Below are 25,350 nucleotides of genomic sequence, written 5' to 3' on the forward strand. Positions count from 1 at the left end.
ACCGCTACCCTGGCCGCGGCCTTGTGTGGTACCTGGGCTTGAATCAGGCTGCTGCTGCTGCTGTTTGCTGTTCGTCCTCCCCCTTCGGCATACACATGCCAGGTGCCCAGTTTTCCCGCACATAAAGCATTGCGCTTGAGAGAACTGGCACTTTGAAGGGGAGTGGGCACCACCACAGTGACCACAGGTACTGCCCTTTGTCACCAACTCGTTGACCGCCACTTCCGCCAACGGTGAGCCAGTCGCACGGGAAATCTTGCCGGCGTCCTTGGCGGCAGCTTCCATTGCCAGCGCTGCCTTTACGGTGTCGTCCAGCGAGGCGTCGGAAAGCTCCAGGAGTCGCGTCTGCATGGCGGGGTTGTTGATTCCGCAGACGAAACGGTCCCGGAGCAGCAAGTCCAGTTGGTCCCCAAAGGCGCAGGCACTCGCTAACCCTCGTAGCGCAGCAACGAATTGCCCGAGGGTGTCTCCTTCCGGCAGCTCCGGTTGTTGAAGCGGAAACGCTCCATTAGTGTGGACAGTGCTGGGTTGACGTGCGAGCGCAGTATGGCGAGCAGCTCACCCAGCGTCTTAACGTGCGGCGTGGCTGGCTTGAGAAGGTCGAGCAGGAGGCTGAAGACGCGGATCCCGCAGCTGGCCAGGAAAATGTCCCGCTGTTTGGCCTCGAGTGTGTCGTTTGCCAGGAAGAACACGTGGACTTGCTCCTCGTAAATTTGCCAGGCGGACCCATCTCCCTCGAACGGCTAGAGCCTTCCGTACAGCGGCATGGCGACAGCAACGGGGGCCGTGTTTCACCGCTCGCGGCAGCATGGGACGATCCACGGGTACTTGTCACCATCCTCGTCACCAGTGTCACAATCCACCCGGGTTCATGAACAAGGGAGGGCTCGAGGCACCCTCCGATAGACAGACGCTCTGCAGCGCGGTGGTGCTAAACGATGACTGACCGCCGAGCAGCCATGCTCGTCGGTGTTTATTGCGGTGCGGTGATCAATGTTTCCTGCCAAGCTTAGCAGGCCACCGAGCCTGGCGGCGAACATACATTATGCCGGAGGGGGCGTCACAAGCTTGCTACATAGACTGTGGAACATTTGGTACCCATGCCGGACTGAGAAATGTAGTTTCACTGTGAGTGAATGTCACTTTGCTTCATTTAGTGTCATCTCAGTGCCATGTTGCAAAACTGAGCATAATCCAGAATAGATGACAGTGATAATTGAATGCTGAAATGGTATTTGAAACTCATTACTGTAGCTTTTTTTTAGTTGTGTTCCAGATATATTTAGTCAATCCAGATAGTTTAGATTTAGTCAATCCCAGATATATCAAGCTTGAATGTATCCAATTATTATCTGCAGTCGAACCTGGCTATATCAAACTTGCAGAAAAACGCCTATCAGTTAGATATAGAGCATAATTCGATATAAGCCTGCTATTTAATTGGATGTCACAAAAGCACATACACTTTATTGATGAAACTAGCTTAGTTTCGCACAAAATAGTTCTGTATTTTCTTCTGCTTGGGCATTTTCGCTGCCTGCAGTGCACGCACTTTTCCGCATTGTCTAAGGGGTTGGAGCAGCTAAGGCCGCAACTTTACGCATTCGCATAGAAGCACCGGACTACTGCAAGCACACCAATCACTTCGGAGGATGTGGGCCAAAGACCGTCGTTGCTCTCCTCATTGTGCCCACTTTCACTTGTGCTCGGTACCATGTCGGCAATGTAGTCTTTTTTTCCGGGCTCTCCTGTGGTCGCGACACCATCATTTGTGCTCACAAACTCATCCACCATTGATTTGTCAACAGCTTCCGGAAGTTCTGACAGCTTGCTCCAAACTTCAGCAACACCGGCAACGGCTTCGTCGTATTCATCAGAACTTAAGTCATCACCGAGCATGCGGAAGTCAGCACGACTGAAGCAATTTCGAATGAACCACTCGTACACAGCCATGCGTACGCGTCGGGCGCCACAGGCACCGGGTTGCGAGTTTGGCCGCTTTAGCCTTGGTCTCCCCCTTATTCTTCCAGATCATGCTGAGAGTGCTCCTCGGAATCTTGCATGCTGCGGGGACATCCGACTTCTCTCTGCATTCGACCTGATTTATGATTTAAAGCTTCACGACAAAAGGCGAATAATGCTGCTTCATCATGGCAACACTGCAGGAAAAGGCCCACAAGGCGCACACACAATGAACCAGAAAAGCAGTGAGACAACTCGCACTTTCGCCATCTTGCACGGCGAGGGCACAAGAGCCTCTGATTGGGTGTCTGAGCAAGCGCTGCGGGCGGGCCAGGATCATTTCTTGCAGGGGGTTGTCGATGGCTCATCTGAGGCAGAACGGTAACGGTAGGGAGAGCTGATAGATGGAGCCGCGCCGCTGGGTCTTCCTGCCACCGCGAGGGAAAGCCAACTTCAGGGGGCACTTTCCACCGCCTGACGTTCGATACATCGGGAGGCGCTGCTATTTTTGTTCGATGTAAGCATAAGTTTTGCTATATATACTCATTGTAACCATACCGTGTCCTGAAATTGTTCGATATATAGAATAATGTGATGTAAGCGGGTTTGATATAGTCGAGTTCGAGTGTATATTCAACAGGTATAAGATCTCCTCGAAAGTCCCATGCATAGGTATAGCATTGTACTACGCACATATAGAACACAGCATAGGGGGGGGAGGAGGGCTGTCCTTTGCACGAACTTGCTGTAGCCCTTCTGGGGTTCGGGCTCTCACGGTGGTTGTGCCGTTGCGTTGTGTTTCCGGAGGCTCCGTGTCCCTCTCCTCCTTGCCTGGACGGGGTGGCAGCGCTGTCGCTCTGCTGTCATCTTGCCCACGGGAAGGTCAACAGGCTTTCCCTATTGGCCGACATTTTGGCGGGATTCGGACCTTGCTTGCGTGCGCTCTGGGTACTCACGCGCAAGACGGGGTGCAGGGAGACCACATCGGGGCGTCTGAAGGTGCGTACGTGTTCCTGTCTGCCAGCGGCGGCCCCTTTTGTCCCCCGCTGGATGATGGTTACTTCGGCTCGGCGGGCGCACGCAGTCTTCCGTCGTCTCGATGCCCAGAGGCAGCGTCTTCCAATCATGCCACCATCTGTCCGTCTGTCGTTTCTATTTCCTCTGCTGTGGGCCGCACAATGGCAGGCGCTGACTGAAGGATAGGCAGCTTCTTACTGCTGGGTTCTGTGTTCTCTCTGTCGCGGTGCGCTGTTAGTGGCCGTGTTGATAAAACTCGTGTTTGTATCAAATCCCAGCTTAATAAATGTTACTCCTTCCCAAGTGCTTCGCCTAGGGGTCTCCCTTGCTCCACATGCGGTCTGCCCAACGTTACTAGACTAGGTTCAGTTTCCAATCTCCTGTGACTGCGTGGACCCACCACCTATCCTCGCATCTCGTGGCGCTGCTGTCGCACTTTGCTCGGTCAGCACGGCGTGGATGAGGCGGCGAAGTGCTGTCCACGGCTGTTCATGCATTTTAGCCGTGTTTATTACACACATGTTTTGCCGCAGTCTCGGTACTTTTTGCGACACTCTTGTGCATTTTCAATGCCGTGTGCAATTTGACGAGTTTACGGCCCGGCCCATGTTATCGAATTTTATTTGGTGACACGAATGCATATTTATGCTCTGTTCCTGCAGCGAGAACCTGCCTTGAATGCACAAGTATGCTCTCAAGCGAACAAAGCTCATGTAGGTTTTAACATTGCACTTGTGAATGTGGTGCTCTGATGAAAGAAATGGCGCTAGCTTCATTTCTTTTTCCAACCCGAAATGAAGTTCTGATAGTTTGTATGTACAGGGTGTCTCAGCTAACTTTAGCCAGAGTTTTAAAATATGCGAATGCCAAGTAGCTGAACAAAACCAAGGTAATGTTGTTTGCCGTCACTTAGAGATGCTCAAGTATTTTTTTTCATTCCGCCTAGGTAGGTCATTAGCCTTAATTATTTCATAACTTTCTGAAATATATAATTATATGAAAAGTGTCAATGGTAAAATTCTAGCGCAACATGAAAAACTCCTAACACAGCTTTCTGTTCCTCAATACGGGCTACATAAAAGTGTTTTTCCGAGTGTGAAAGAATCCCGCCGCTCGAGGTACTCTGCATGCATTCCCGGGCTGCTTTCATGCTCGGAAAAATACTTTTTTGTAGCACGTACTGAGGAACAAAAAGCGGTGTCTGGAGTTTTTCATATCGCTCTACAACTTTCTCATTGGCACTTGTAATCTGTTTATAATGTTTGCGAAGTTCATTAAATAGTTAAGACTAATGATCTAATTAGGTGTGATAAAACAATAATTTGAGTATCTCCAAGCGACGGCAAATAACATTACCTTGGTTCTGGCCAGCTACGTGGCATTCGCATATTTTAAACTGGCATGCGCATATTTTTTTAGACAAAATCCAGAATGATTTCCGGCACCAGGCGTTGCTTTGGTCGGCGGTGCATAGACAGTACGAAAAAAATTTCGGGAAGGGGGGGGGGGCTGAAGCCCCATAAGGCCCCCCTCCCCCCCCCCCCCCTTGCTGTGCCCAAGTAGAGCTACCTGCGGCGTTCCCGCCCTCTGGTGGCAAGCCAAGGCTCGGGGGCGCCCGCGATATACGGCGCCTACAGAGAGTTAAACAACTGAACCCAGTCTAGTAATGTTGGTCTCGCCATCCCCTAGGTCAAGTTGAGTGATACATTTCTAATTATCCAGCAAAGGCCAATTTAGGATCAAAATAATGAATGCTTCGGCCCATACAAATGCGTCGGCGCTGGCCAGGACCCGTCAGGCTCGAACGAACCGCAAAAATTGAACTAAGCAGAGTTGAATTAATGGACGTTTACTGTAATTCAAAACAACTAAACTCGTCTATAAGAAATTTAAACAAACTTTTAAGATATGCTTGCTATATACAAATTTGTTACATCTGGTGCATATAAGAAGCAAAGAAGCAACAAAATTTTTTTTTAATAAAAACTAAGCATAGTAGGCAGTAAATATTGCCTGTGCCAAGAACTTTTTCTCAGCATTGCGAAGAATGGCGAGTTGATAGAAATCTTTCTTTGATATGTTTCTAGCATGCTTTCTTGTATTCGCACCTGAGGAAAAAAACAACAGTAGAGCCCCACCCCCTCTCATGCTGCGCTTCACATGCCACTTTGTGAGAAGGCCCGACTGGGAGCTGCCAGGCCGCACATGTGTGCTCTTGCAGGAAGCACTGCAGGTGACATGAAAACATTTGCTTGTTTTCTCACGACTGCACAATGCGTCAGCTGTGCCACCCACATCTGGCTTGGTGCAAAACTTGAGTCATGTGCTAATCTGTGCTTCAGGGATTGTACTACAGGAACTCGTCCCTAATGGCCAGCCAATGAATGGCGAGTCCTACTGCGAAATTTTAGGGCTTCTGAGGGGGAGGACGTTTGGTGTGAAAACAGCTTGATCTGGAGCACACCAGGAGTCTCGAAGCGTACGGTGAGGGGCTAGTTGGTATGACGTAATGAGAACAAAGAAAAACTGTGCAAAAAAAAGGACAAGACAAAGAAAGAAGCACACGACGTGTGCTTCTTTCTCTGTCTTGTCCTTTTTTTGCGCAGTTTTTCTTTGTTCGCACACCAGGAACTGAATGCTGTAGAGGACAGAGCACTGCACATGTGAGTTTCTCACCGGAAACAACGTGATTTCTGTTTCACCTTTGCGCTACTCATCAGGTTTGGCTTCCGCTTAGTATTTGCCTCTCTTCACAGAATCAAAAGCCGAGCCATAAAGTCACCTTTCTGACACAGCTGCTTAACCCTATGACTGCAACTGCCAAGCACACTCGTTTTGTCTTTTCAGTGATTTCCCTGCCTCTCAAAAAGCAACTCGTGCATAAATGACATGTCGTACCTGTTTTAACATCGATAGAGAGGTTTGAAAAAAAACCTAGAACTTGGAAATTAAATTTCTAATGAAAGGTGGAGTGAATTTTCGGTGCCTCAGCGAGACCAACCGTGGCAAACCAGCATAGCAGGTCTGTCTGCACTTTGCATTTGTAAACCGTTGATGAATTGTGCGTCGGAAGAAAGCAACAACCAAGAAACAGTTCCTGTGTTGCAGGAAATGTCCGCTGAACTAGCATGTAAAAAAGCCTAGCAGTTGAAAGGCCCCCTCACTAAGTTTTGCCATTTTAAACAGACAAGCACGGCGTATATATCGTCGACTGACAATTGTATCTGCTAAGTTTTACAGTTGTGTGCGGCACAAAAATAGCTGCAATTTCAGACCAAACACTGCTTATCCTCCCTCTCGAGGAAGCTCCATCCCCAGCCGGAATCCTGTGACACACTGCTTGGCTACATCACTCACCATGTCGCATGACTTAGGTTGCTCGTCCAATGCAGACGGCAGGGTGAGGCTCCGCACGTGAATATGGCTAGGTCTGGTGTGGGGGAATGCTGGGAAGGCTTGCAAAAGCTAGTCAAGGCGGAGAGGGTTGGCAGGGGCACTCGCCTACTGAGGTCAATTTCATCTATCTCCTCCAATAATTTTGGTAGAGCACTCCTTGAGATGGCATTTAACAGCTTCCAGTTTATAACCGAAACTTGCAATGGAACTTGGCAAGGGGCTCTTTAAATCAAGCTTCTAAATCCCAGAAAGTGATCAACTCATTCTGACAAGATGACTATCAAGCGATGTTCACAGAGTGGCAAGAAACGCTGATAGCCCAGTATTGCTGTGAAAGGGGTCTACTTCAAATGTGACAGCATCTGAATACACATATAAATTACAATCTCTGAAACAGAGCCAGTCTCGAGATTTTTTTATACCACCTCGTAATGTGGTCACATAGGCTCTCGTAGTGTGCGTGAAAGGCTGCTTCTCGGTGAAATTTCAAGGCCTGTTAACACACCTCCACTGATTAAATCTTTCCGTGCTATACAGCGTGTGGTGTATTTACTACTCCACCAAGACTGTAAATAAAGCGTAAGACAGTCTTCCATGAAATAGTTTTGCACAAAACTTTGGTTCATTGTACACAACCTAAGATGTTGGCTCGAGGCTTCTGTAATGAACTGGTTTGTGTTCTAATTGCAGTGCCTTTCAATTTGGAGGTGTGTTATACAATAATTTTACCTTGAACATTTATGACTTGCATGTACTTTGGAAAGTTTATAGAATATTACATTTGCAGAAAACTTGAAATCTTACAAAATTTAGATGCCTGGATTTACAAAGAGGGTGCAGGGTGCCTGTTCAGTGTAGCATGGCCACCCTTCACTTTTTTAAAGAGAAAAATAATTTTTTTTTCAATGATGACTCTGGCTATGAGTTTACGTAATAAAGTAAGGCCTTTTTTTTTTTCTTGTCATATCACATACCTGTTCAGTGTGCATTGACACTGCTGCAAAACTTTACGAAATGTCATTTTAATCCTTGAAGGCTTCGTGTAGATCCCAGTTGACTTGTTGTGGGTGCCTGTGTGCCAGCACTGCATAAATATTAAATGTTGTACATGCCTAGTCTGTGTGACAGGGATGTGTAAATTATCATTGTGGGGTGTCTGTGAGACGTTTGTGAAAAGTTGTAAACAGAGCTGATGGCATGGGAGCCGGAAGTATTGTGATCGGTTGGGTTGTGAGAAGTGTGCCCATGAGCTGTTTGAAACTGTGGAGCCCAGTGTTGTCAAGGTGCTGCGCGTACATTCATACTTGCTAGCCTGCCATGCATATATGCATCATGTTTCAGCATTGTTTTAGCCAGAGTGTGATTCCTACTAAACTTCTTTGCATGGAGTATATGCAACTTGCATGTCAGTAAATGAAGTCAGAAGTGGGAATTTGTGACATTTTGTTCTTTTGCTTGAGCAGCCATACTGATGAATGCCTGTACATCATTTTTGTAATTTTGTTTATGGATTGGCAGTATATGCTGATGTGCCTCAGTCATTACATCTATTGACTGATGATCACTTTTTGTTTCTTCTGTTCTTCGCTAATGTTCGTACTGGTGTAGCTGTCACTTATTTACAGCTGGTGTTCAGTTATTCACTTCCTCATTAATGTTATGCGTATGAGAACCAAGCATGTGCATATGTGTTCATGTTTTTGGTCTTCATGTGGTGAACTATTTCTTAAAAGCAGCCTGCTTTAGTGCATGTTCTTTATAGCGTGGTCTCACCTCTGGTGCTATTGTTCGGAATGAGTAAATATTCGTGTGCAGCCTACGAGACTGTTGGACCTCCAGAATTTTTGCATCCCCTACTTCCTGTTCGTTATTGTTTTCGTTTTTTTTGCCTCTTCAGTTACGGCTGAAATTTTGGAAGAAGAGCAAAAAGTGAAGCACCGTTGGATGCCAGCTGTCTGTGCGCCCCCTGTCGGCTGATGTTAGTACTGTGCCATTCCTATCCCCCCTCCACACATGTGCACTTGCTTATGTGGGAACTTGGCAACACTGGGCTACTCATTGCAACTTCAGCTTGGCTTTTGGACTTGGCTTGGCTCAAGGGGTGCTGCTTGTGGTGGCAGTTGAATACTCCTTTGCACTAGTGGGTTTTTAGCCTCTGTTGTTGTTGTGGGCTTAGTAAAACAGGTTGCTCTGGCTATGCACATAGTGTGGTTCTTCTATTTGTATGTGTGCGGGGGAGGGGGCATCGTACGACAACAGCAATGCACATTAATTTCTTACTGTTTGTGAAACCTTTGGTTACTCCACAGTGAGTGGACAATGCAAGGTCTTTGCTTTAGGTTGTGTTCATAAACAGACAAGCACAGTGTATACAATGCATGCTGACTATCGCGTCTGCAAAGTATTACACCGCTGTGGGCCATAAAAACAGCTTAAATTTCAACCCAAACGCTCCGTGCCCTACTTCTCGAGGGAGCCGCGGTCCCAACTGGAGAGTCGAGGTCAAACACACGAATGCACCTACGTAATCCGCATAGCTGAAACTACTGATCGCAACATGTGACTTTGAGAATTATTCAAGGGTACCGCAGGTATTTGTTTAACCTGTTGCTTCGCTAGACGATTTAAAGTTTAGAGAAATAGTAAAATCTACAAACCAAGTGAGTGCGAGTCTTTGTTTTACTCCGTGCCATAGCAAGAGCTAGGTTCTTCTGTTTCGTCTGCTTGTTCCCACGTCATGCAATTGCATATGTGGAAAACGAAACTCTCCGCCATTTTCTACCGGGTTCCAGCACATGATTGTTCTCGTTGATCCGCTTGTATTTCTCCCAATGCTTGTGTGGTGCTGACTTAGCATCAGCCTATTTTTATGCCCAGTGCAGGCCTCTCCCAGCGATCTCCAATCACCCCTATCTTGCCCTAGCTGATTACAACTGGCACATGACCCGCCGCGGTTGCTCAGTGGCTATGGTGTTAGGCTGCTGAGCACGAGGTCGCGGGATCGAATCCCGGCATTTCGATGGGGGCGAAATGCGAAAACACCCGTGTGCTTAGATTTAGGTGCACGTTAAAGAACCCCAGGTGGTCGAAATTTCCGGAGTCCTCCACTACGGCGTGCCTCATAATCAGAAAGTGGTTTTGGCACGTAAAACCCCATAATTTAATTTTTTTTACAACTGGCACCTGCAAATTTCTTAATTTCATCGCCTCACCTTATTTTCTGCCATCCTCAATGGCGCTTCCCTACCCTCAGCACGCATTCTGTAATTCTAATGGTCCACTGGTTATCTGCCGTACGCATTACACGGTCTGCCCAGCTCCATTTTTTTTCCCTTGAATGTCGGCTAGAATATCGACTATCCTCGTTTTGTATCTGATCCACACCTCTTCCCTTCTTATAAGGTGAAGCCTAAAATTTTTTTGTTCCGCCACTGTTCGCTTTATCCATCGACTTGTTCTACTGGTAGTCAAGAGTTCTTGTACACAGCGTGCAAAATTGTGCACTGCACAAAATGAGGCAAGCATAACAGCTCATGCACGAGACTGTCACTGAAAGTGCGCCATGCAGCAAAAATGCGAGAAAAAAAGAAGGCAGGGCCTGTAACATATACATCACAAAATCCTCCAGGTCCGGAATGGGAGAATGCAGGGAAGAAATTTCACTTGCGGAGGCTAGACTAGCCAAGTGGAGAGAGTGTCTATGTTAGCGGTGACGCTCACCTTGTGAAGTCATGGGTTTGCGGCACTTAAATAGTGTCTATGTTAGCGGTGACGCTCACCTTGTGAAGTCATGGGTTTGCGGCACTTAAATATTTCTATCTCTGTTATTAATTAACCGTTTTGACAATCTCTTGCGGCAAAACGCTCCCTAGAGGACACGTAACAACTTCCAGCGTATACCCAAAAATATGCTATTGGGCCTGGTGAGGTTCCTTTTAAACTTCTTTAAGCACTTTCTCCAACACATCCGTGCTAGCCGGGGCTTCTCCCACCTTCCCTTCCTCCATGCGTGACCCACAATCAACATCTTCACTTAAGCCTAGGTTCAAAAAATGTCATTGTAGTTCAAAGGATCTGCAGTTCCCTGTGGAAATCGGTTCTGCAAATTGTTTGAATAGATAATCTGCATTAGTTATGCAGAATACATCACAATATATGTGTCTATCAGCGGTATAGCCTTATAATGTTAGCAAACAAGATCACACTATGTTAGTGAAATATCGATGTAACGAACTTCGGGGGACTGTGGCAAATTGTTCGCTATTCTGGAAGGTTGTTATAGTGAAAGCCTCAATATTAACCATTTCGCCCATCAACTCATCAGTTCATCATTTGTCACCATTTGAGCTATCCATGAAAATGTTGCTATGGGCTCTTGGCCCACGAGGTTGCTATTTTCCACTTCCCGCAATAGAATGGCATGCGCAAAAGAGAGGCTCACGCCGAGGAAACAACCGACAATGAAGAAGCTCCATGTTGCTTATAAAGCGTAATGATTCTTTTTGTTTGTTTGTTTTTTCACATTCTTTGCCGTGGACACCGCAACTGTCTTGCTCAAGGTGGACACCTCAACTATTCCAAAGTGCAAGTGCTGTAAATGACACCGTCCGGAAAGTGCGACTGCGTGGCATCCTCGCGAGCATGGAAGTTACACTTCTTCGCGCGCATAGCTGGTACAGCTGCAGAAGGAAAGAAAAGGCCTGTGCAGAAAGCGGGCTGAAAGAAGGAAGAGGTGCACCTTCGTCGCTAGGCAACACTTGTTTGGGCGGAGCATGCGCTCACAAAAACTGATATGTCGTGGCCTCCACAATAAAGCCCCTCCTGGCGTCCTTGTTTTTTTTTATTTCCCTCTGGCGCAGTCGCAGGTTTTCCGAAACCATGCACCACGGCATCTACTTTTAGTGCCTTGTCATCTAATAGCCTACTTTTCCACCTGCCGTAAAGGGTACACGGAAATACCCAGATTTTGAAATATACTGAGGCATTGTACTGAGGCGTTTTTAACATGGCACGGAAACTGAAGAAGGATCGTTATTCTGAAAGTTCAGTATTCTGAAGTTCGCAGTATTGAAATATTTTTGCATTGAAACTATAAGCAGTCAGCAGGGGATTTCTTAAAAGTTCATTAATGTGGTTTTTGTAGTAACGAATTAGTTTCACTGTATAACCTTGTTGAGGCCCAGGATGGAACAGTACATGTTGCTTATTGTTGGGACGATTTTGCAACATTGGGCTGAAGAGACCTAGCATTCCATACATGCTCTGCTGCCGTGACATAGATTGCGGGACTAGGTCTTCTGTAGGGTACAATCGTATTTTTCTGATTTGAAATTTTTAAAAATTTTCCGTGACTTGCTGTGTCACGAACTGTACCCGATTTGAGACAATGTACTCAGGTTATCTTTCTGGCTGTCTCTCTGTTTTTTCAATAATCTTGCAAATAAACGGAAGACATTGGACGATAATTCTGGCTGAAACTGTTGTGACAAAGTGACCTGTCGTCGTCTGGGCAAGAATGGCTCCCCTCGGCAGCTAGAGGCGATTCTTGGTCGGTGTGGCCTGCACGCAGCTGCACCATGCCAGCGCAGCCAACGGCTGCTGCAAAACCAAACGAGGATTGGTAGTGCATCCACTCGGCTTTGTAGTTTCTGCAGCCAGTCTCACCACGTGTGTGTGGAGACCTCGTAACCCTTCGTGCACAGGTTGCATCTGGGTCATCGATATAACGACAGCATGGCGAATGCGCCTCAGTGTCAATGTAATTGCTATCGTAATAAATACTATCAACCTATATTCGAATAAACATGGTGTATATGTAGCTCACACTCCTCCAGCTGTGAGAAACATAAGCTCGGTGAGGTAAAAGAAGGACTTGTTCTTGAAGTATTTGTTCTCCATAGCACAATGCACAGACGGTGCGAGTCGTGAAATATCGTGGCATGCAAGCACACGGTGAGCAAGGACCACAAAACTGCAGCCCCGCCAGCCAACGTTCGCCTCCCAATAAGAACAAAAATTCAGGGATCGGGTTAATCTAAAGCCCCTCCTTGCACGTTTTCGCCGCCCAGCTTAAGTGCCATTCGAGCATACTAGGGTGAGGTCGAGTGGGCCGAACAGTGCTCTCCTGCCGAGGCGCCACATGTGGAAAAATTGTGCGAGGTTGCTGCGAGCGAACTGGATTGGGGCGGAGACACACTTTGCACCATATTCAACATACTTTCACTCTCGGTGCCGAGGCTGATTGCACATTGTGCACTCATAAAATAATGCTTTTTTTCAACTGGTTATTTATGTTTACACAATGTTGCCAAACATATATATTCAAGGCATCGATTATACAACTCGGATGTTTTCAATCTTGCTGTCATTATGAAGTGTGTCGTCTGCTAGCAAGCGCGCATTTGTTGCATGGACGCCCTTTTTTTGTTGTAGATAACTTCTATGGTACATTATTTTTTTTCATGTCTTTGTTTGCTATGGTGCACCTCTGTGGCTCTTGTCGGCTGTTACCAAATGTAATCTTAGCCTGATAGATTTCTAAAAGTAATACATAATTTCGTCATAGCAGAAACCGAACTGCAACATCAAGCTACGTAAGAAAATTTCATTGTGTTCTTTCACACCCGCTTCTTGTTGGTGAATATTAAAAAACACAGATAATAATTGAAGAAAACAATATTATAGCGAAATAAACCAGGTTCATAAAGTGCTTGGCATGAATGAGAGAAGTGCATGACTACACTTCTCGGCAAATCAAATGGTACGTAGAGATATTCATGACATATATGTAATAGAAAGTTATGAGATACTGTAAATGCACTGATTGAAAAAGGGATAAATCTCGACCGGCGTAAGTGTGTTTGCAGTAACAAATGTGGCACCACCATACCTTACTTCATGGTGGTGCCATGCTCATCGGAGCGCACCTGTCAGGTTGATCGACAGCTCGTGGCTGGAGTCTTATCGCGGATGGAACTAGTGTACGACAGTTCTAGTATACTCTAGATGGAACTGACTCCAAGTGTGCCAATGTGCTTTCTGAGAGAATGAATCATTGAAATTATTGGATGTTAATATGAAAAGCAGTGTTAACATATACTCAGACTGAATTGGGGCTACTTGGAAGTAAAGGCCAATGTAATCTCCATGGCTGGTCTGGTAACCTTCTTAATATGCCAGCATGTGAAATGAAGTAGAAACATACAAGTCTCATCGAATGCTATTTGCTATTCAGATCAAATGCTATTCCTCACTTCACTATTGGATATCATCAAATGGTTGTTTCTGTGCAAATTTAAGGCATAGCAGCACTTTGTATTTTCGAGGGTCTGTCTGATGCAAGTGAGGACTGTTCTGAATGATTCTGCTGCTGACGTGTCGCGGATGTCATGCAGAGGCTCACTAGTTCCCGGGCATATTAATGCATGGGGCTTGATAGCTTCTGCTTAACATCTCCCTAGCTGTCAGTCAACATAAACACCCCGTTTTGGAGCAGCTTGTAAACCTGCTAACTCGATTCAGGTAAGCAAATTTTGGGGGACAGTCACCATGTTTTCGTCCCATTAAAACTTGAGGGTTGCATGTTGTAGCACACCTATCTCCTTCAACAAACAAAGCAAAGCTGTATATCTCTCTATGTCTATGTGAAACGTGCCATTCCTCTAACTACGTCATGATTGTCGTTATGATAGTGCAGTGGATACCTGAAAGCGGCTGTTTATATATACAAGCTGCTCAATTGAGCATGTTGTACAGTTGGGAATGACATTACATGCAAGTTTGAAATATAAGATAAGCATAACCTGTTTTTCTCAAATCAAATGCGAGAAAGGACACAGCTACGTCTTTTTTTTTTTTAATAATCAGATTCTAAGTTCTTATGAGACAAAACGATATACGATTATGAGAGGTACCCGCGGCATTTGAGTTTTCACCACAAAGGGTTCTTTAACCCCTTGAAGGTTTTTCACCGTACATGTATGGTGGCAGTTTTCTGTCCCGCAAGGTCTTCGCCGTACGGGTACGGTTCCGACCGTCCGTTTGAAATTTCGCGCCATAATGACGATGCGTGCTCACCAGGAGGTGCTGCCACCTCTTAGCACTTACATGATGCGTTTGAAATTGGTGCCACCTTCTTGGGGAGATAAACAGAGCTGATTGCTAGCTTCAGCACGTCGCTCAGACTGCGGCAACGCCCCTTTGGCGGTTTCCGTTTCGCTGCGTGATCGCAACGGAGGCGCGCGAAACGTCATTTTTTTTCTTTGTCGGCACTCTCTTGCACGGCGGTGGAAGTTGATTTCTATCTTGATTGGCGCTGCTCTTAGCTTACTTATCAGCACAGTTCGCGAGGTATTCTCGCTCTCAGTGGCAACGCGCTTTCGCGAGAGGGTGCTTCAGACCTGTGCCCAAGGCAGCCGCACGCAGAGGTGTCATGTGTGCGCCAACACAACTCCTCGTTTCAAGCGAACAGACACGCATTTTAGGTGTGCAGACTGCGATAAGGCGCTGCGCATAAACCCATGTTTCAAGGAGTACCACGCTCGGAAATACTATTGAACATTTTGCAGTTCTGAATGATGCCCACACCAAAATACTGTTCCTAATTATTTTTTACTATTTATTCCCGACTTTATACATTTTGTACATTCAAGATCTGCAATAAAGTAATTTAACCAGCTGGGAAAGTTTTTTTCAATATAATTCGACCCTGAAAGGGTTAACATGTACCTAAATATAAGTGCACAAGTGTTTTTCCATTGGATCCCCACCAAATTCTGCAGCCTGGATTGAACCCTTCAACTTTAAAAGCTCAGTGCCATAGCCACTATTCCACTAATTAAGCTACTGCATAGATCTCTTTTTTTTTTTCTCTTTTTCTTTTTTTTCAGCATGGACAGACAAAAAAAATTTAGTGTGGCTTACGGGCCAAATATTAGTATATAGAACAGTTAATTAAACTGTTTTCAGCGCCCGAGGTCCAACCCAATAAAAGACGCTGTACCAATTACTCCTCATTCTGTTAGGCGGGGAAGTCGCAAAAATGAATGGAATGTTGCACTGGATTTTTTTTTTTTCTCTCAGTATACTTAATGCAAGTCTGATAACAGGGCAACAAGCAGGACTGCTGGATGAGGCAGATATGTTTTATTTGTTAAAGCGGCAAGCAGCAAGCTTAGTTTTCTTCTTTCATCTGCATTTTGCAAAAACTACTGACAGAAAACTCTATGCGCAAAAATGCACGAGACACATGCTGCTTGTAGAACAAGCAAAATAATTGTCCTCCAAGGCAACTTCAGTCACAGCAGAATTTAAGGGGGATGTGGCTTTCACATTGCGAGAAATAGCCAAAAAATCAACTTTTTGAGAATCACATTTTCAGTTTCTATAGCTCTTTTTCTATCCGATTCCGAAATATCATCCGTATAAACCATGTAGAAGTGCTCTAAAGAAATTGTTTTATCAGCCAAGGTGGCGTAAAATTTCGCGGAAATCAAGAAAGAACAGCGTTTTTCAAGCCACAATATCTCTGGAACGGCGCAACCGAGCGCCGCCATCTTGGTCTCGTTGAAAGGTGAATTTCTCCATCTTCAAACGTGCCCTTCAGCTATCTTCTTTGTACAGAAACAAGCACACAAAAAGCAAATGATTGAAGCTCATGCCGTAGTCTGCGATTGTCCGCACCCGCCACGTGACTCCAGCGCGGTTCACCATCGGTCTAGCATTCACGCCGTCTGCTTGGCTCTTTGAACCTCGCGAGCCTGGAAGTCTCCACTTGCCATAATCTCGACATGTCAAAATGGGCACTACATGGACATTGCAGTAGCGTGGCCGATCCCTACATTTGTGGCCATCTCAGACACGTGGCTAAGCATACCGAGCATTGGCGACGCGGACTTCGCGACTAAGATTCGTGCGCGGAATCCTCGGACATGCAGCTAGGCCTTTCAGCACCCAGTGTTTCGGAATTCGTGCTTACGTCAACTAACGGATGGGGATGACACTAGGCGTGATGGTTTCCTGTTGCCAGTTTTCACTGAGTGTCCCCTCTTGTTGAATTTCTTTCTCCATACTAGTATCACCAACCTACCCTCCTTCTCTGTGCTCCTCCCTCGCTTAGCTTCCAGCGTCAAGCAGAACTTGCATAATCCCAGTTTAATTTTCAGCGGAAGCGACGTCATTGCTGCATAGAGGTGCGAGCATACAGCAAGCAAAAATTCGGGAACTGGAAATACCGGAAGTGGTTTAACCAGAAACCCTGAGAATGTAAATTGCGGAAGGCGACAAATAGATTGAACAGCGGCGCACAGCAAAGGTTGCCGCTACCTAGCAAAAGCGGCGGGGGCGCATGGCTGGAAGGGCTTCGGGGTCTGTCTTGCCATACAGAATTGGATATGGTGCACTGTCTCCAACAACCTTTTCACCTGGACGTCTCGGTATAAACTTGTCTTTGTGAATAAACATGCACGAACGAGACCAAACCAAGCCAACCAAAAGAATCCATGAATACTTTGTTTAGCGCAAAACAACAGACACAACAAAGACGACAGGACAAGGCGCCTTGTCCTGTCGTCTTTCTTGTGTCTGTTGTTTTGCGCTAAACAAAGTATTCATGGATTCGCACCAACTAGCCCGCCAACGCATTGTGCTCAACCAAAAGAAGCGCGAGCAAGAGCTGACGCAAGCAGACGATAGTGCAAAACAAGTGGTCCGGCTGAACCAGACGCGAGTACGAAGAGAGTCGGGTGGGTCCACATGACACCAGTATGCCACTGTAGGGCCCTCTTGTTGGTCTCCTCCACTGATGGCTCGCTTGCCTCCGTGGCAATCTCTCCCACTGTGAGTGTTTTGCCATTAGTGTGGCTGGGGTAGACGCAGAAACGGCGCTCTGGCCGCGCGCCGTTTCTGCGTCGAGAGGGTGGAATCTCTGCCATGGGTTTTTCTCTTCTTTTTTTCTCTGCATGTGGCATTGAGGGGTCTCTTCCAGGCTTTTCCTCTATGGTGGGGTCAGAGCAAGACTGGTCAGCGGCACTGCCGCATGATTTGGCGCACTGCTGAGAGCATTGTTGGAGCACGGTATGTTCGAATTAACCATTGTAAATCCTTGCGCGTTCCAACTGCCAGTTGTTTTCGCCCATCAGAATTCACTTAACTTTGACAGGTAAACAGCATCAGTTAGTTTGAATTAAGCGGGTTCGAATTAACAAGATTTAACTGTGCAAAAACGAAAATCGCAACGGAAGGTTGTCACAGGTGTTTAAAAAAGAATAGGCGGGGAGGGTTTAGTTAATGCTGGGGTTTAGAGAACTGGAGGTGTTGAAAAGAAGTGATTCAGTCAGTTTTAATGTTTGCTATTAAAACTAAGTGCACTGACATTTTTTTATCTGGAGTAAGTCCTTTCACTGAGCGTCGGCCAGTAATGAAAAGCTGGTTTTGTAGTGAATTGTTGCTAAAATAAGTTGATGGTTGCCTTGAAATTGGGAACGTTTTCTCCTGCAAGTATATTTGCATGCAAATGTATTATTAACACTTCATTAGACAAGCAAAAGTGGCGAACAGGAATAGAAATTGTGCCATACGAAATTCATGCTTTCTGTAATGTTGGTGGATAAGCTGTGTGCATTCTGAGGAAGTTAAGTTGCGCTGGGAGGGCATGCAGTGACAAGTTTCCTGGCATAGTGGGCAGCAGGGTGGTGAAAGGGGTAGGTTTGGTGCCTACCAGGACTTACCAGTGGCTATGGCATCAATGCGACAGGTCATGGGTTCGATTCTTACTTGTGGCAGCTGCACTGTGATTGGAGTGGAATGTAGTCACATTATGCCATGGGTGCATGTTTAACAAACCCTATAGCTAGCAAAAAATCCATCTGGATTCATTTGGGACGTTGGACCCCACGACTGAATAGCTTCCACAAATGCAGTCAGGTTCAGTGGGTGCACAGTGAGCGTCTGTCACTGAGGAATAACTGCACGATGCTTCTCTCAGTGGTGTCAACAGTAACGACCTGCCGTTTGATAAAATGTGTACGAGGAAAAAGAAGAACAAAGGTTATGCAACTCTAGCGGCAGTTCTCGGAAGGCAGCACATCCATGCAGCAGCTCAGCAACGAGCATTGTGTGTGTGCACACAGTGCAGAACACTCGACATGAGCAGTAGCTGCTCATGTCGAGTACTGCTCATGTAGCTGCTACATGAGCAGTAGGCTGCTCAGTGGAGATCTTCGAAAGAGGCCTTTGTCTTGCAGAGCAAGTAATACGTGCTCGGCAGGTTGGTGATGACGGTGGTCATTATGGGCCGCTTTTTCTCTCGCTAGGAAGCCATGTCAACCAAAAATGTACCCCCTCCACCCCACACTCCCCAGACACTCACTCATGTAATTTCTACGAGCCCTTAAGGTCAATTAAATGGAATGGAACCGTAACGGCAGAAATCGAACGGTGCTGACACATTGTCGAGAGGTAGTGAATGCTGGCACAAGAAAGAGCCCTAGGAGCTTTCTGATATGGGTATTTCTGCTGAAGCTGTATGTCTCTCCTGTTTAATATTGCTCCATAACCTGGACTATCTTGTGGAAATAAGCTAGCTCTAATTCAAGTACTAAAATGTGCATGAACAAGCTATCCAGCAGTAAACTGAAGGGGCATATTTCTTGCGCTTCTCATCTACAAGGTCGACTACAATGTTTACCTTGTCGCCAGCACCTCTTGCTTTGTTTTCTGATCATTTGCCACTGAAAATGTGTCGTCTAGTGGTGAAATGGCTTACAGTTAATCCTTCGGTGGCCTTTTAGGCACATTTTAGGCACATCAGTCTACCATCTCCATCCTTAAATCTCCACGCAGTGGCAGATCCAGAAGGGAGGCTAGCAACAAGTATTATTAGGGTATTGGTGCAATATTCAGATTAGGTATATTTCTAACTTGCCAAGGCACTGCTTTCGCTCTGATTATGTGAACACCAAACTATCAGGGATAGGAGTGACTGCTTTGGCCCATTTTTGGCTAATCCCAGACTGTGCCTTGGTATCATGGAGTGGCTGGCATAAAATTTTGTAGATTCCCAAGGTTGATGTGCTTTCTTCCTGAGTTCAACCAATGTATCTATTGTCACGTGGTGGTGACGTTGAATAACACAGTAGCAATACTGTGAAAGACAAAACTAACATTTATTGGGTGAACTGATCCACGGGTCAAGCGCGTTGGCTTTTATACATCCGCCGTCGAATGTTCCAGAGTAATTGCTGGGACCCGCGTGTCTTCCACAAAGTTCTACACTATTCACGTCGAGCATGCATGCAATCAGATTACACAAGGTTCGGTGACAAACAGCGGATGGAACCATCGATAACATTCCAGAAACTTCATATACATGCAGGCGCGTCCTGCACTGCGTGTTAACATTTGTTAAGCGGTGAAATGTGGTCACCCTTGAAAGATAAACATGTACACGTGTCAATACCCCCCTCTTAAAAAGCATCGACCTGATGCTGCAAACAAACGAAAACAAAAACACCCGTAGCAAAGAAACAACAAATTAAGGAAGTTCGTCAGCGTGCGTAAAAGGGATTAAGACTCACCACGTGGACCACTTCAGATCGTGCGCGGCGCCACTGTGAATGTGGAATGTTGTCTGGCATGACCTCATAGTCTAGTGCGCCAATACGTCGGATGATCTTGTAGGGTCCGAAATAGCATCGCCATAGTTTCTCACCGAGTCCTCGTCGACATATTGGGGTCCAAACCCAAACAAGGTCACCGGTATTATTATTCAAACCCCCTCCACCAGTACCAGCCTGGTGACCTTGAACAGTCACTGGGCTGGTACTAAATGTAGCATCGTCGGAGGTTGTAGTGTCGGCTGTCGGTACGCTGCTGGTTCTTGATCCGTAAACAGGCGAGCAGTGGCGTGCTGGAGATAGGCAGCGACGTCAAGATTCTCCTCATCAGTGACGTGCAGCCACATGGCGTCTAGAGTAGTCGTCGGGTTCCTGCCGTAAACCAACTTGAACGCATGATCTGTGTTGTTTTTTGCACCTCCGTGTTGTAAATGAAGGTTACATATGGCAGGACCGGGTCCCACGTCTTGTGCTCGACGTCGATGTACAGTTTGTTTCACACTTAGGGGAAAACTCGGAGCGCATTGCATTGGCGATGCAGCAAGCGCTAGAGTCGCGTGACGGAAGCAGCTCGCGCAGGCGCAGACGCTATAGGGGCGGAGTCATCTGCGTCGTCTGCTACGGCGGCGCGCGCTGGCCGCGTTGTCGTGAAGAGTGCTATGGTCTGAGGCAGTGCGCGTATTCCATTGTTACTGCGGGAACTGAGCCGATATTCCTTATTAAGCGTTGTGCAACGCCAGACTGTGAGCTTTCATTGGCCACATTCGAGTTCTACAAACTTCTTTTGATGGCATGCTTCTTTCATTCTTTCGAAAGGCCGTGGTACTTAGTGCGTGCACGTATATTTCTTCGCTGTGTGTGTTACCGTAACACGCAGCGACAAAAAAGGGACACCGAACTGTGCGCACAACGTGCTCAGTCTTTATTTGACACGAAAGGAAAACAAAACACTCAATATAATGACTATGCGAGTCGAACACGATGAAACAAATGGATAAGAATAAAAGAATGCTTTAGGTTTAGGCATTGAGCTGAAAGTGTATCTTCTCGACAATAGTTCATAACACAAGACAGGCACTGCCGTGGTGGACGTCCGCGAGGTGCATCCTTGATGCACCCTTCTTTCTTGTAGGCCTGCAGTATCCTATTCACAGTTTTAAGCGACCGTCTTGTCATCTCTGATATCTTCTTTTGACTATAGTTCCTAGAACACAGTTCAGTAATCTTCAGTTGTTCTTTCTCCGGTACACGGGCCATGTGAACAAGGCTAACGATTTAGCACCGTTCTTATCAGATGAAAAAGCTGGACTGAATTAAGACGGTCAAGCGTCAGCTTTATTCAGATCAATCTTGAATCCTGTAAACCTTCCTGTATCTGTAGAGAGCCGCACCGTTCTTCGATCACCAATGAGCGACGGAAGGAAATGACGCTGCATTGACTTTTCAAGGTGATTTACTTTTTTATCTTCAGAAGTTTAAAGAGCGCCAAATCACCCCAAAGTCGACCATCGTCAGCCAGTGGGACGTGCTGCGAATGAACACATGACTTAGCGACTCAATTTGCAACTCACTGCCCTCCAGAATTAGCGCTGTCATCGCTGCCGCTGGACACATGACGAGATACTAAGGGATGTTCGGAGCGTGACGCGTGCATTTCCTCGTCAGCTGGCAGAGCCTGTTTTGTGTAATGAACTATTGTCGAGAAGAAACACTTTGAGCTCAATACCTTAACCTAAACATCATTTTATTCTTCTCCGTTTGTTTCATCGTGTTCGACTCGCATATTCATTATATTGAGTGTTTTGTTTTCCTTTCGCGTCAAATAAAGACCGAGCAGTTCGGTGTCCCTTTCTTGTCGCTGCATGCGATACGTGCACGCACTAAGTACCACGGCCTTTCGAAAGAACGAAAGAAGCATGCTGTCAAAAGAAGTTTGTAGAACTCGAACGTGGCCAATGAAAGCTCAGAGTTTGGCAACGCACAACGCTTAATAAGGAATATCGGCTCAGTTCGCGCAGTAACAATGGAATACGCGCACTGCCTGAGACCGTAGCACTCTTCCCGACAGTGCGGCCAGCGCGCGCCGCCATAGCAGACGACGCAGATCACGACTCCACCCCTAGAGCGTCTGCGCCTGCGCGAACTGCTTCCGCAGTCTGACTCCAGCGCTCGCCGCATCGCCGATGCAATGCGCTCAGAGTTTTCCCCTAAGTGTGAAACAGACTGTACATTGCTAGCATGTCGGCGAGGGTCTTCTTCAGGCACTCCGTGAGACTATTCGTTTGCGGATGGTAGGCAGTTGTCCTCCTGTGGCTTGTCTGGCTGTATTGCAGAATGGCTTGGGTGAACTCTGTTGTAAAAGCCGTTCCTCTTTCGGTGATGAGGACTTCTAAGGCACCACGTCACAGCAGGATGCTCTCGACGAAAAATTTCTCCACTTCGGCTGCACTGCCTTTCGGTAGAACTTTAGTTTCAGCAAAGCAGGTGAGGTAGTTCGTCGCCACAACGATCCACTTATTCCCGGATGTTGACGTCGGGTAACGTCGGGTAACGGCCCCAACAAATCCATCCCAATCTGCTGGAATGGTTGACGAGGAGGTTCGATTGGCTGTAGTAATACTGCTGGCCTTGTCGGTGGTGTCTTGCGTTGCTGACTGTCTCGGCATGTCTTGACGTAACAGGCGAGGTCGGCGATCAGACACAGCCGGTAGTACCTTTCCTGCATCCTCGACAGCGTCCAGGAGAATCCGAGGCGCCCAGTGGTTGGATCGTCGTGTAGGGCATGCAGTACTTCTGGATGCAGCACTGACGGTACAACAAGAAGGTAGCTGGTGCGAACTGGTGAGTTCTTCACAAGCAGGTTTTTTGTAGCGGGAATGAAGACAACCCGCACTTAAATGCCCCAGGGACACCGTCGGTGTTCCCTTCTAGATACTCGACGAGGCCTTTTAACTCCGGGTCTGCTCGTTGCTGTTTAGTGAAGCCTTCCACGCTTATTATTCCAAGGAAGGCATCGTCCTCGTCGTCTTGCGGAGGCAGATCAATGAGGGCGCGTGATAAGTAGTCGACATCACAGTGTTTTCTTCCGGACTTGTATGTTACCGTTCTTGCAGTCTGAGACTCCACCTCGCCAGCCGTCCTGAAGGGTCCTCTAAGTTAGCTAGCCAACACAACGCGTGATGGTCGCTGACGACTTTGAATGGCCTGCCATAGAGGTAAGGGCAAAATTTCGCTGTAGCCCAAATGATGGCAAGGCATTCCTTTTCAGTCGTAGAATAATTGCCTTCTGCTTCTGTCAGCAACCGGCTAGCATATCAGCTGTTCAAGTCCGTCTTTCCTCTGGACTAGGACGGCAACGAGGCACAATCTACTGGCGTCCGTGTGGATTTCGGTATCGGCATCCTCGTCAAAGTGTGCAAGTACCGGCGGCAACTGCATGCGTCATTTGAGTTCTTGAAGTGCGTCGGCCTGTGGCATTTCCCACTTGAACTCGACATCACATTTGGCTAGATGTGTTAGCGGCTCCGCGATGCGTGAAAAGTCCTTGACAAAGCACCTATAGTAGGCACACATTCCAAGAAATCTGCACACTGCCTTGTCAATTGGCTGCAGGAACTTTGCGATGGTGGCTGTCTTCTGCGGTCGAGGCGTCAAGATTTGCTGATGACGTGGCCTAGGAACAGAAGCTCATCGTAAGCGAAGCGGCACTTTTCCGGCTTCAGATAAGGCCCTGATGACTTGATGGCCTCTAATACTGTCGCAAGCCGCCTGAAGTGGTCGTCGAAATTTCCGGCGAAGGCACCGACGTCATCCAAGTAAACAAGACACGTCTGCCACTTCAATCCTGCTAGCACTGTGTACATGATGCGCCGAAACGTTGCAGGCGCCGAGCACAGCCAGAATGGCATGACCTTGAACTAGTAGAGGCCGTCTGGCATGACGAAGGCAGTCTTTTTGCAATCTCTTATCGACTTCTATTTGCCAGTAGCCAGGCTTGAGGTTCATCGACGAGAAGTATTTAGCATTGCAAAGCCGATCGAATGCATCGTCTATACGTGGAAGGGGATGCACGTCCTTCTTTGCGTGACCGTCGAGAAGCGCGTCGAGGTCGATGGTTCTTTGTCTGGCGTTGCAGTTAGGTCTTGGCGTCGATCACAGCTGCGGCGTGTCGTCAAGTCATCGAGACGGTCTCTTCATTGTCTTCGGCGGCGGCGGAGGATCTTCGTCAGTTCAACGAACAGCAACTGCACCTCCATCAGTTGCTGCTTCTAGTTTTCCGGATATGGGCTCGCAGAGCAGCCCCGGGCTGGGCCGGTGTATGGTCGGTGCTGTGGCGACAGGTGGCGGCCTGGTGACAGCGAACGGGACGGTCGTCGAGGGCTCCACTGAGTGGCGGCGAGGTAGTTGGCGATATCGTGAGGTCATTTGCCAATCTGTGGTCGCGGCGCGTTAATGGCAAACCCTCAAAGTCCCATCTCACGGTATGGGCATCAGCAGTAGATGTGGCCGGCTTCTCCGCAGTGATAGCAAAGCGGATAGTGGTCGGGGACGCGCCAAACGTCAGTCTTCCTTGGAATGCCGCGTGTGGCGATGGGTTGGAATGCTGGCGGTGGGGGTGGCGGCGAACAACGGAACTGCGTTGTCACTGGGCCCTGCCGTGGGCGTGGAGAGGGAACGTGATGGCGGGCTACAGCGGCGCATGTCATTGCTTGGGCTACTCCGAATTGTTGTCGGAGATCCTCATGGACGGCATCGGCAATTGCGGCCACTTCAGGCTGTGATGAAGGGAACACCTTCTGTAGCTCCTCCCGCACGACTGCTCGGATAGTCTTGTGCAGATCGTCGGTAGCAAGTGAGTGAACTCCGGCGTAGTTTGTCGAGTCTGTGCGGCGGTTGAATTGCCGGGTTCCGCATTTTCAGTGTCTTCTTGATGCTAGTGGCCTTGCGAAGAAATTCGTCGATGGTCTTCGGTGGGCTCCGTACCATTCCGGAGAAAAGTTCCTCCTTTACACCACACATCAGTAGGTGGACTTTCTTCTCCTCAGGCATATCCGGGTCAGCGTGGCGGAACAGACAGCTCATTTCTTCCATAAAGAGGCAACATTCTCATTAGTTAGCTGCACTCAGGCGTCCAGCATAGCTTCGGCCCTTGCGCACAACGCTCGTAAAGGTGCGCAGGAAGCCGGTGCGGAAGAGTTCCCATGTCGTCAAGGTCGACTCCCGGTTCTCCAACCACGTTCTGGCGGCATCTTCTAAGGCAAAGTATACATGCCGCAGCTTGTCGTCGGAGTCCCAGTTGTTAAAAGTCGCGATTCGTTCATAGGTCTCCAGCCAGGATTCTGGGTCTTCAGTAGCTGCTCCA

General features: G+C 47.4%; 1 protein-coding gene across 12 annotated transcripts in view; it reads left to right on the top strand.

The window, feature by feature from the left end:
- Positions 1 to 25,350, top strand: part of LOC139047307 (ribosome-binding protein 1-like) — a 396,181-nt gene that overhangs the window by 360,249 nt on the left and 10,582 nt on the right. For 10 of the 12 annotated variants that reach the window (XM_070521128.1, XM_070521124.1, XM_070521121.1 and 7 more), the window contains one exon: positions 8,273 to 8,353. The exons of the other annotated variants lie outside the window; for them this stretch is intronic. In XM_070521128.1, the coding sequence (XP_070377229.1) occupies positions 8,273 to 8,308 (36 nt within the window). In that variant the 3' untranslated portion in view covers positions 8,309 to 8,353. The remainder of the gene's footprint in view (positions 1 to 8,272; positions 8,354 to 25,350) is intronic. 12 annotated transcript variants of the gene reach the window in all.

Source organism: Dermacentor albipictus, chromosome 7, assembly GCF_038994185.2.
Source record: "Dermacentor albipictus isolate Rhodes 1998 colony chromosome 7, USDA_Dalb.pri_finalv2, whole genome shotgun sequence".
Taxonomy (NCBI): Eukaryota; Metazoa; Arthropoda; class Arachnida; order Ixodida; family Ixodidae; genus Dermacentor; species Dermacentor albipictus.